A 12620-nucleotide genomic window follows, 5' to 3' on the forward strand; every position below is an offset into this window, starting at 1 on the left:
ATGCAAATTAGGCATATTTATCAACTCCAGACGCAGATGACAGACAGAGGAAGCAGCGCTTCCGATAATGTCGTGCGAGAGGTCTGGGCCCATCTCGGCATGTGTTCCATCGGCTCCAACATGTAATATTTTCTTGTGAAAAATGTCTGCTAAAGCATCGTACATACCCGTACAGAGGAGAAGTTCCTCAGAACTGATTGATGTTTTGGACGGCTCCGAAACCAGCGTTCCAGGTAAATTATCAGTCACATCTTTGTTACACTTCAAGAGTTATGAAATTTGTGATGCTCAAGTATCATGAGACAAAGTGACGTACAGCTTTGTGAATGTAACCAGAAATCCCTCAAGTTCTCGACGTTACTTGCACCTGTTTAGTGTTCATAAGCAGACGTGGAAAACGTTGGTACAATCCAACAGCGCTTAACAAATCGAAAGGCACTCCAACTTGTATTAAATTTGAAACTGATTATTTTCAGTATATTCGATCGATGGCGATTCGGATTTGGTTACATTTTGTAATTTTGGTGTCTGCTTTCGCACTACATTGTTTTTCTGCTGCTTTTATTATGATTATGAGGTGGACGTGGTGCTGAAACTTTGATCTCCTCTTGCCCCTGAACACCTGGTAGAAGCAAACCCGAGGAGATCTTCCAGCGGCCGGAAGAACCCAAAACACAAACAGCTGAAAGAAGAGAGCACTGCGCAGGCGTGACTCTGTCAAGCTCCGAATTTATAAATTTTAGGTGGATTCAGGAGGGAGAACAAATGTTTTCGGGTTTTGTTTGAGGATATCCTCCTCGCTATCGCAAATCTTTATGCTGTCCATAAACATCAATGATCTAGTCGTCGAATTATGGCGGAAGGATTCAAATTGACGGCTGGTGGCTCGAAAACCAATGGAAATAATGGTAGGTGTACAGTATGCCAAAATCGAATCGAAAGATGGCTAGGAACTCCCCTGCCAAAACTTAGTTTTAGTTTGTTTATCAAAGTAAGCTTACATCCTAGGAATTTTAAAAGTATATTGCCGTACTCTGAAGAGCTTTTTATAAACACATTCATTTACTGAAATTCACTCGCCTGGAAAATAACCTGACTCTTTTCAGTTTCCAATTGTTGGGTTTCACGATCATGTTTGTAAAAAATCTAATATTCTAGGACACAATCATTTGCATTGATTTCCAACCTTAAAAACCGCGGATAGATAAAAAATAAATCTAGCACTTCGTGGACTTGATCCTGGCATGTCTGAGTTTGATTCAGACGAAGATGAATTAATTTTGGATGATCATGAAAATGAAGTTATCTCAAGTTTTCTTTATGAGGCTAGTTGAGACAGGTGTAACTCAACGGAATCAAGCGTCCATGACCTCTATGTCAAACACAATAGCATGGGCTTGATCGCACAAAGAAACCTCCATTTATCCTCTGCTTTTCTTGGAAAGAATACAGTTTTAATTATGCCACAGATCTAGAGGTAGATATGCATTGCAAAAAAACACAAATTTGCAGGAAAGTTTTGATGGCACACTTTCCAAAGAACTGCTTGGCTTTATCTCAAATTTTTTATTACATGATTTCATTTTTTTTTTTTTTGGTAGGAATAATGCCTTGAACTGTGTTTTCCAAACAAAAAATACTGCTAAGCTCATGCTATTTTGAGAATAATAATACCTGAAGCAGGAATCATGTACCAACGAAAAATTAAATTTAAGAGTAGGAAGATCAGCTTCAGTTATCTAACTATTCTTTCTATTGCTTAACACAGCATTTGTTGAATTGTGATCACAACCTTATGCATATGTTATTTAAAGTTGTGGTTTTTGTCCAGTTGGTAGCATAAGGCAAGATATATTGGATACTAGTGTTCGTTAGGCCATATTGAGAAATTAATAAAAGTGCACATGTCACTGTAAAAGGCGTTTCTTTCATGCATGCTACATAATTTGCCAGCTGAAAAAGCCATGAGCTGTGATGTCAAAAACAGGAGGCATTGTAGTTTCCTCAGTTTTTTAATACTCCAAAACAAAGTAAGGGTTCATGTGGTGCTTACAATGAAGAATACATTGTCCCACCAGCTGGGAGGCTCATCTATACAGGAAAAAACTGTGCCAGAGGTTTTCAAGTACAACGTAACAGACAGCTGAATATTTTGAACACCAGTGGCAATTCAGTTGCTTAGAACAGAGTAAATCTATTACGTGAAACATATCAACTATCACTGTATCAAGTTTTGAAATTTTTTAGTAAGGTTCTTCTTAGTTGTAAGTGATTGATTGTCATTATTTTACTTGCTGGAAGATCTTAGATATAAATAATAATGTGCTTGAGTAATAATACAAAACTAATGTGTTTTAATGTAGAATTTATATTAATTTTAATATCATGCTCTAAACTTTTTCATTCGTTGTTATTCACTTTGAGATCCAAGCTGACTGATGTAGGATTTTAATTCAATGTGGGCAGCAAAGATTCCAACCTAAAAAAATTCAAATCCTTGAGACCCTCAAACAATGTTGCCTGAAGGATCAAATTTGGCTGAAATCATCAGGAAACTAGATATTTTTAATTAGCTATTTTTTCATCATATATGGGATATTTTTCAACCTGTCCAAGGAGCCAGGAGATTTGGCACATGTATACAGAAGACTCCTAACTGGGAGAGCAAGCCGTGAGAGAGTTAGCATATATGTGGGAATATTGTATTACTAAGTTTCTGGTGGCATAGCAAATGTTCAGGTTTTGAACTTCACATTTTGTTCTCCAAATTCAACTTTCTGAATGCAAAATGTGAATTACCAACTGGTCAGCTTGCCAGGCTGGGTTCTGAGGATGTTTTCTGTGTTTTGTTTTCAGTGATTTTCATTAACACAGTAATGCTATATATATGTTTCACTGATGACATAATTAAGTTGATTTTTAGGCTTAGTGATGGATAATGAATGAATTGGAAGGTACAGTTGAACTGCACTAATTCAAACTCTCAGGGGAAACAAAAACAGTTTGAAATAGTGGGAGTTCGAAATAGCCGATAGTAAATGACTGAAGGGCAAACTAGGGAAATGGTTTTGGGTTGAAATGAAAGGGAATTCAAAATAACGGATTTTGAATTAGCAGTGTCCAACTGCCTTCAAAGTATGGTGTGCACTTGTATGTTGAGGTTAAATTCTTTTTTTATTATAATTTTGTTTCAAACCAGTTTGATTTTTCTTTCTTTTTATCATATTCATTAGCACATCACATACAGAGGGAAATTAAACAACAAAATTTCAAACGAGAAACAAAATTTACCCACAATGTGTAAAGTGTGTACACAATTTTGTTTGATTTCACAAATTGTATTTAACAAATTTATATTTCTGAATACAAGAAGCAGAAAAATTAGCATGAGCATCAGCTTTAAAGGGTTTAGAAAAATATGGCAGAGATAGCATTGTTCAGGCCATACATGTTCTTTTCAATTTATTATTATTATTTTTTGTTTTTTCACAGTTTGAACAAATTAATGAATGGTGCATTATATTTTTTTGTCACCTAATATACACAGTCATTTGCAGGGATTTTACTGACTTATTAAGAGATTTTCAAATTACCATCTTCTTAAACAGACACACATATGCCATATTCTTCAGAAGCTCTGAAGTGTCTGAATTGGCTCCCTCTGGCTGGAAGACGTTTTTCTCACTGATTGTACCGCTGTAGAAAATGCAATCAAAGGAGACATTCCGCAACATTTTGAAAGATTTAAATTGACACTAAGAAGTTCACATGGCTACAACACTAGACATGGCTACTTACCTAGATTGCCTAAACCTAAAACGGAATGTGGAAAGAGAGTGTCCTACTTCCGTTTTACAAATGACTGGATGTCTCTCCCAGTATTTTTAAGAAAGCCAATGCCATGCACAATTTTTAAGAAAAACATTATAAGGTTCTTAATGGATGAACATTTTTAGAAAAAATGACAGTAGGTAGTTTTGGTAGTTTTAGTAGTTTTAATTATTGTATATTTTATATTTTAGATCTGTGATATTTGTATTTCTTATTTTAGATTTTAATACTTTTTATTTTATAGAGGACCTCCCTGAAAACCACGTATTTACGTGACGGGCGCTTCCTCTTTAAAGATTGTTTTTATTATAATTATTATATTATTATATATTCTTTGTTTCTTCAATAGTTCCAATTGGCTAGCAGTGACTTTAAAACAACACTGCCTATGCAAAGTTTGTGATGCAGTTGATGACTATTTCGTCATCTATAAATCTGTACATTTGAAACTCTGTTTGAACAGAATGGTATTACAAAATGATGCACCAAAGTTTATAAATTTGGGTGTAATAAGCACTAGATGGTGTGATTTTTCTGTAAACTATTTATTTCATTAAGATGGTGTGAGTTTCAGTTGAATTTAGATTTTTTCTCATTGTCATTGAAATAGAATATAATTCTGAAAGTGCATTATTTATTTTGTGTTGATTTAATTTTACTTACTGTTTAATTAAATCAGTGACAAGAACACTGTCCACCCATTATTTTGTGGTCATGACAATTTTTGCTGTTCTATAATATTTTTTTTTACAATTTGAATGGTTTAGTAGGTATGTTTTGTCAGTTGAGACTACATAATTATTAGGCCATTTCTTACGAGTTGTTTCAGAACATGTTTTTGTGAGAACCCATCAAATTGAAAATGGTAACTTCCAATAAAAATTAAAGCAAACATACAAATAAAACTCGATTTAATACGAAAGGGTTTTGCACAAGGACTTGTTTATTAAAACCACAAATATAAAGGTGGTGGTGAACAGTCATTGTGAGACTTTGCAAGAAGGCGAGACTAATTTGCAAACCTGAGACATTTCGACTTTTAAAAATGGAAGGTCGAGACATCAGACATCAGACATCATTATTTTATAATTTAAGCAAACAATCAAGTTGGGACTTCGAAACTTTTCTAGCCTCGCAAGACCCCAAGATAGCTTTTTGAAAAATTCCAGACTGCAAGAAGGCTTTGTTTTTTTTTTAAAAAAAATTGAGAGTGAGAGGGACATGACTGCAAATTCAGCAAAATTTTGCAAAACTCATGGTTTTTAAAGGACCATATTTCCTCACCCCTATATTAGGAACTGATTCTTCATGAGGAATCACCCAAGTGGGAAGTAAGTTCTGGTTCTAACCAAATGAAAAAACCTGAGTGAATGAATTGTGAACTGACCCAGCACTAGGCCACCCAAGTAATAGGCTGGATTTCCAACCCTCCCTCGTGTCCAGTTGCATTCCTTCCCAAAAAGGGTTCGGAGAGAAGCAGCCTGGGCTCCTTTCCTAAACAGCAGTGTGCGATCGAGCCTACCCAGGTTATTGAATCCAGGATATTTGATCCACATATACTTTTTATGTTCTTTGTTGTAGAGAACTATGGATCACTTAAAAGTGAAGTTTCTGACACTACTGATGGTTCCGAGGCAGACAGAATCATCATCATCAATAAACCACAGACTCAACAGTTTTGCAACAACAAGATTAGGTGAGATAAATGAACATTGAAACCATTATTTTATATTAAATTTTAATTGTTTGTGTATGCAAAGCAAACTTAAAAGAACATCGAACATTTTCAACTTACATGTAATTGAGCCATCTTTTAGAGCTGAAAAATTAATCTGAGCATGACAGTAAATAATGTTCCTTTAAACCTGAAGTGAATATTATGTTGATTTGCCTTTAGTTATTTAAATTGTTTTCTATAGCCAGTCCTGTTTATTCTGTAAGGGGTTGGGAGGCTCCCATGTGAAAAGGTCAGAGGTGCTCATTGGAAAATTTGAATTGAACCCCTAAAGGGGGCTATTTTGGGAAGTAATGTTTAATATCAAATGTTTTGCAAGTGTAGATCTTTTTTTAAATGTATAAATTAATAATTACAAAAAAAAGTAAATAAATAAAATGCAAGATAGTGTAAAGCGGCACCATCTAAATGCAGCTGTTTAACAAAAGTTTTTCTTGTATAAGAGTTAACTAAAGGTACCGGTATAACAATACCAAAAGCTGGTGAAAAGGTATTATGTGTAGTGGTAGTTCACCAGTGTTTGATAGATGTTCATAACGTTTTAAAGCAAAGGGAGGAGAAATCACAGACGTGCATATGTGACTTTTTTATCATTCAATTCCACTGACACGCTGTGAACTGCGATCAAATAGCAGTTAACTATCCTTAACTCTGTGTGATGTTGTCCCACTGTCCCAAGGAACATGTATGATTAGCGAGTTTGTTAAAATGGGGTTGAACTGTAAATGAAACTGTACAGTCAGTCTTAATCAGGATGATTTGTTGAACTCCTCTGCAGCACTGCCAAGTACAACTTCTTGACATTCCTTCCCAAGTTTCTCCTGGAACAGTTTAGTCGATATTCCAATGTTTTCTTCCTGTTTATCGCACTTTTACAGGTAGGTAACAATGCTCTGTAAGTAACAAACCATTATTATACATTATGTATCCTTTATTATAACACATTGACTGTCTAGTACCTAATTTCTTTGCACATCTTTAGATGTCTTGAGTACCAACAACTTGATAACTGTGACATACAGAGTGGATAATACATGGGCGCCTGTAGATATGGAATATCTCTTCGAGTGTTCAACTTGATATCTCACGAGTGAGATGTAAAGTTGAACACAAGAATAGATATTCCACATCTACATGTGCCCATGTATTATTTTGTTTATTATATAAACATGCTGGTAATGACATTTTTGACGATTTTCCAAAGATTTCCAACCACTTTCCGAAGATTTCCGGAGATTCTCCAAAAATTGTCCAGAGGCCACATGAACATTTCTGAACATTTCCCGAAAATGTATGGAGAGTATCAAAGATTTTTAAAGATAACCAAAGATTGCTGAAGACTTTGGAGGAAGATCTGAAGATGTTTTTGATCATACACCAACAAATTTTAGTACAATTTAAGGGTCAAACATGAAATCAGTGAAATCATCAATGTCTTCACTAGTGAGGATATGGAAAATACGCCACCTGAATGCAGGATGTGGTTTCGTATGAATTTTACAAGTGGTGTATTTTCCAGTAAAACACTCTTGTGTATATAATGATAATAATCCTTCAATTATTGAAGGATTTCATGCAAAAATGGCATACATGTATATTGTTTTTTGGGTGATATACGCCCTTTTTGCACAAAATCCTTCAATTAGTTCTTTATTCAGTACTTTGGCAATTCAATATTTATTTATCTGCATGGGTGTATGGATCTTATTGACTAAATAGTTATAAATCCATTTATTTATTTTAATTTTTTCTTTGTTTTTTTGTTGTATTTTTCCAGCAAATAGATGATGTTTCTCCTACTGGTCGTTACACGACAGCAGTTCCTCTCCTATTTGTTCTTTCTTGTTCAGCTGTGAAAGAGATTATAGAAGATTATGTGAGTTACTTATCTGCTTATTAGGGAATAAATTATCTCAAACTAAGAATACTTTTGTGGTTTCTTTTATGCCTTTTGTCACACTTTTTTATACCAGTGTGGTCCATATTTTAACTTTTTGTTGGATCTTTCTTTTGTTTATGACAAAATAAACCTAGAGAAACATGAAGTGATATTTTTAACATTTTTCATGTTTATTTATGAATTTTTTTTCTGGCATTTAATTAAAGTATTATTTTGATGTAGATTTATACCTGGCTTAAAGTAGTTAATAACTAATTTTTATTAAATCATTTCAGAAAAGACATCAAGCTGATGATCAGGTTAACAATCGTAGAGTTAAAGGTAAGTTATAATATTAGCATGTTTTGATAACTTCTTAGAGTGTGAACTAAATTTCGTTCAGTTCTTGGAATAATCATGGTTCATTGGAATAATCATGGTTGAGGTAAGTGTTGTCTTCCAAAGCTGACTCCTTGCATTCCAGATGTGACAAACATACTGCTGTCGGCAAGACACCATCAAGACATTTCTACTCTGCTGTGTGCATTCTTCGACTTCACATATCAACTCCTAGAAACAATTTGTAATAATAAATGTGAGCTTGGAAGATTAATGTTTATTAACTACAAGTAGATAATGGAGAATGATCTGTTGGTATTGAGTAAAATGTTATAAGTTTTTAATTAATGAATTAATTATTGATTAATTTATTAACAGATTGTTCCTTTCTTGTTGCATGTACATATTTCAAGAAAATGTTCTTAGCCAATGAATAAAGGAAATTATTTTCAATGATAGTGACTACCACGTATTGAATTTTTTTCTTAGTCTTAAGAGATAATACCATACAGTCATTATTATGGACTGAGGTAAGATTTACACTGCTAAAACTTTAACTAGTTTGTAGTCCTCAGTTTTGAATATTTAGTTCATTTAATTTGAAAGTTTTATTTACTTTGTGTATTATTTACCTTTGAGTTACTTATCACGTACTACTGATAATATTTTTCCAGAGTGCTGTTTGCAAGGTTTATTCTTATTGTTTTTTTTTCAGGTCCAAGTTGGGGATATTGTGAAGGTTGTTAATGGACAGTTCTTTCCTGCTGACCTTATTTTACTCTCGTCAAGGTAAATCCTCTGAAATGCAGTGGTATGCAGTAGACAATGGACATTTTCAAAGTCGCTTATGCACTGAAGTCTTAATGGATATATCATTTCTTTTCCATTTTTAAATATATATGTTTAGATTTATTTGTTTATAAATATTCTAAATTAATGACAGGCATTATAGAGAAATCTGCTAAAAAAGTGAGTTGCAATAGGGTTAATTGATGGATTTACCATATCAATCGGTCAGCCAATGTGTCTGTCTGTCTGTCTGTCAGTCAGTCAGTCAGTCATTTCACCAGTCTTTCTGTCTGTCCATCTATCCGTCTGTCTGTCAGTGAGTCAGTGAGTCAGTGAATCCATCAGTCCATCAGTGTGTCAGTGCGTCAGTCCATCAGTCCTTCAGTCTGTCAGTCAGTCTGTCAGTCTGGGAATGGTCTGCTGAAAATAATACTATGCTTGAAACAGCTCACACAATATCATTGATATTACCGTCGAAATCGTCATCCAGCTCTAGTACAAGCAACAGTGATCCAACATCCTCCATTTAATGTGTGCGAATCTTGTTTTGCAAGTGGAATGGAATGAGACTGTCCAGACCCATCGCGATCCATTCAACACCAAGAAATTTGCAAACTTCAGCCCAGGAATTTTGGTTGAATGAATGCGCCCAAAGTGTGACGATATTTTATTCTAGTATTTATTTTACAGTGAGCCAATGGGAATGTGTTACATAGAGACTTCAAATCTTGATGGCGAAACTAATCTAAAGATTAGACAGGTTGGTATTCTGTTAAATATACGGACGTAGTTTAGTTTTAATATTTGAATATTTATTCTCTCTTGTAATAAAAAAAAATACCAAATAAATTTAAATGCTAAATTTATGATCATTGTACTTTCCATTTGTCTTATTCTAGGCATTACCCCTCACAGCCAAAATGACCTCTCTAATTGAAGTTCGTTGTATGCAAGTAAGCCGTGTTGCTGTCTTTAGAACTAGAAATTATTTTTACTTTGTCAGTGATTGAAATGGAATGTCTGTTAAGTAACCAACATGTTTTTGTTTTGATTGTAGGGACGTGTGGAGTGCGAAGGACCAAATAATCGACTCTATGACTTTGTTGGAAACATCACCCTCCAAACACAGAAGTAAATATCATTACCACTTAAGACTTTTCAAGCAAATATATTTATTAACACTTACTAGACCTGTGAATCTTTTCAAGTTTTTTGGGACTTTGTGCATCAAGTTTATTTGATGGGACCCAAGACACAATTATTATTGAGGATTAATGTGCAAGTTTTTCTTTTGCAGGTCACTTCCGGTAGGGCCGGAACAGGTCTTGTTAAGAGGAGCACATTTAAGGAATACACAATGGATATTTGGTGAGTCAGGGCAGAATTATATAATTACCAGCTGAGAAATTAGTGTACAAACACAATCCTGTGAAATTAATGTCACTTAACTGTTAGTAAGGTTTCTCCCGTCAGTGTGTTACATGTTAAGACATTCCATGGCATTCTTTTGTAGGTCTTGTTGTTTATACTGGACATGACTCCAAACTCATGCAGGTATGAAATTACTTCGCAATATGGCTATGATAATTTTTATTGTTTTGCTTATTATTAAAATAAGTTTTATTAGTTTTAACAGAAATCAATGGTAATTTCTGAGCTTGCCCTTCAAGCAAGCTGTAACTAACTTGGAACTCCTTCCCACTAGCTGCTTCCCCTCTCCACCAAAAAAGGAATTTTTTTCTTTTGAGCAGGGCTAATTAATTTAAAATTAAATGAATACTCAAAGCAAAGGACGGAATCCACTGGCCCAGCTGCAAAATCCACCAGCCCTGGGCTATCGTACACAACTTTTTGGCATACTGCAAACTTTGAATCAAGTATGTAACATCCTGGGGTTCTTGCTTTGATTGTGAGATCATCAAAAACTTTCACTCTAGCAAGTTTAAATTTCATTCCTGTTCAGGCTTTTGAAACTTTAATGACTCCAGGACCTGAGGAAACTTTGGTGTGACTAATAACCTGTAATCTTAAAGGAGCTCAGTCACAGTATTTTGGGTTATTTTGGCCACATACAAAATTACCTTTAAATGGTAGGAAACCTGAAAATAACAGTTTAATAAGATAGAAAAACACCAAAGACATAATGATAAATCATAAAGGAACAAGGATGGCTAAGGATAGAAAAGATTAACACGGATTACAAACAACGAATTTGAAAAAGTTTGACTGAGTTCCTTTAACCTGTTATCTTTATTTTGTCTCCAGAACTCCACAGCAGCGCCAATCAAACGGTCAAATGTGGACCACACTACCAACATCCAGATCTTATTTCTGTTTGGACTGCTTCTTGTCTTGGCTCTTTGCAGCACTATTGGCTTCAAGATATGGACAGGTCAGTTCACAATACTGCCCAGAATCAATTTGACAAGTCAGTTTTACCCACGCCCAATGGTTAAATACAATTCACTAGTCACACATTCTTATCATTTAGTAGTCACACAAATTGGTCACACACTCTTGGCGCACACAGACTACACAGTGGCACTGGTAACACAAACTGATCACACATTCTAGCTATAGTCACACACTGGTGACATATGCTTTCATCACATATTCATCACACAATGGCAGTGATGAAATTCTGATCTCACTCTAGTCACAGATTGCTGACACTGCAGTACAAATATGTATATATACTGAAATATGTTTCCACCGAACACTTAATGACAAATTTTAACATGAATCAGATTGTTTACCAACATATGTTAGATAAGTAATGTCTACCAATGGAAAAGTTACATTATGTTGAATATTTCCTACCAAAATATGTTGTAACATGCTACCTGATATTTTCAGATAATCACCAAGAAACTGACTGGTACCTTGGATATTCTGGTAAGTACAATGTAGGTGCCTCGTTCTGTAACTAGTGGGTAATAGGGTGTGCCAATGGTTTGTACACTGGGCCCTATAGAGAGGTACAGGCTCAAGTTCTTGCTGTCCATACTGGTAGTCAGAAAATAGTGACCCTTGAAAACATAGCTTACTCCCACCTAGCTCACTATCCATCCAAGCTTATGACCGGTGCCAGAAAATTGTTGAGCCAACCCGACACAAGGCTGTGGGAAAATTTGTGATAAGCTGGTAATCCCATCCAATAGTAGCAATATTTGTCACACTGCATCATGCTACAAAATCCTGAATAATTAGATTTTTCCAGAAAATAGCCATACCCCTCCCACAGAGGGTTTTTGCTTTGAGTTCCCCTTCCCCACTCCTCTGGAACTTTCAGTTTTGCTTCATACTTTCCTTTTAAAGTTATGGCTTTGGCAACCTCCTCCTTTCCCCTCGCAATTTTCAGTGACCCTCCTTGGGGTGGGTATGGATATTTTCTGGAACGGCTCAATTACCATTTTATCACCAGTTAATATTTTTAGACTTCAGAAAGGCTAAAATTGTTGTAAAATTTTCTTCACAGGTAAAAGAGCTCAGAACCTTGGCATGTCTTTCTTGACGTTCATCATTTTGTATAACAATCTGATACCCATCAGCTTGACAGTGACTCTTGAGGTATAGTTCCCATACTGAATGTCGCATACATCTATTTCTTGTAATTAAGATTTGCAAGAATGAGTTGATTTATTGTAATATGACATTATCACCTAACTCATGTTTTCTTTATTCTCATCACATTCCTGCTTGGGAATGTGTTCATATTGTAAGACAAAATTGGGTTTTGAGTACTGTCGAGAGTTAATGATAAGGAAACATTCTTTATCTCAAATCACAAAATTAATTTAAAGTCCAGATCATTTTCTCATTTCCTACCTAAAGATGCTTCTTATTTGCTGAATTCCAAAGATTTTAATTTTTTTTATTTATTTTACTCTTACCTTTGTTGCACAGGTTGTGAAGTTCATACAAGCTATCTTCATAAACTTGGTATGTTGGTTTAGGCTTAGTGTGTCTTTCTTAAGTTCATCAGACACTCTTCCACACACTAAATGAAACACTGCAGTGTTTTATTTTTCCTGGTTTGACTATTCT

At 34.9% G+C, this 12620-nt stretch overlaps 1 protein-coding gene across 2 annotated transcripts in view; it reads left to right on the top strand.

The window, feature by feature from the left end:
- Positions 1 to 74: 74 nt before the first annotated feature.
- The window catches only part of LOC110046628 (phospholipid-transporting ATPase IA-like), a 30551-nt gene continuing 18005 nt past the window's right edge, over positions 75 to 12620 (top strand). The window contains exons 1-17 of one of the 2 annotated variants that reach the window (XM_020752317.2): positions 148 to 233; positions 578 to 908; positions 5413 to 5527; positions 6345 to 6444; positions 7344 to 7442; positions 7742 to 7787; positions 8274 to 8314; positions 8500 to 8573; positions 9264 to 9333; positions 9473 to 9526; positions 9631 to 9704; positions 9871 to 9941; positions 10087 to 10127; positions 10839 to 10965; positions 11430 to 11468; positions 12052 to 12143; positions 12480 to 12515. In XM_020752317.2, the coding sequence (XP_020607976.2) occupies positions 854 to 908; positions 5413 to 5527; positions 6345 to 6444; positions 7344 to 7442; positions 7742 to 7787; positions 8274 to 8314; positions 8500 to 8573; positions 9264 to 9333; positions 9473 to 9526; positions 9631 to 9704; positions 9871 to 9941; positions 10087 to 10127; positions 10839 to 10965; positions 11430 to 11468; positions 12052 to 12143; positions 12480 to 12515 (1134 nt within the window). In that variant the 5' untranslated portion in view covers positions 148 to 233; positions 578 to 853. Of the gene's footprint in view, positions 234 to 577; positions 909 to 5412; positions 5528 to 6344; positions 6445 to 7343; positions 7443 to 7741; positions 7788 to 8273; positions 8315 to 8499; positions 8574 to 9263; positions 9334 to 9472; positions 9527 to 9630; positions 9705 to 9870; positions 9942 to 10086; positions 10128 to 10838; positions 10966 to 11429; positions 11469 to 12051; positions 12144 to 12479; positions 12516 to 12620 lie in introns of both variants that reach the window. The other variant, XM_089272993.1, reaches the window with a different exon arrangement.

This window comes from Orbicella faveolata, unplaced genomic scaffold (genome assembly GCF_042242905.1).
Source record: "Orbicella faveolata isolate gen_17 unplaced genomic scaffold, um_ofav_v1 contig_35, whole genome shotgun sequence".
Classification (NCBI taxonomy): domain Eukaryota; kingdom Metazoa; phylum Cnidaria; class Anthozoa; order Scleractinia; family Merulinidae; genus Orbicella; species Orbicella faveolata.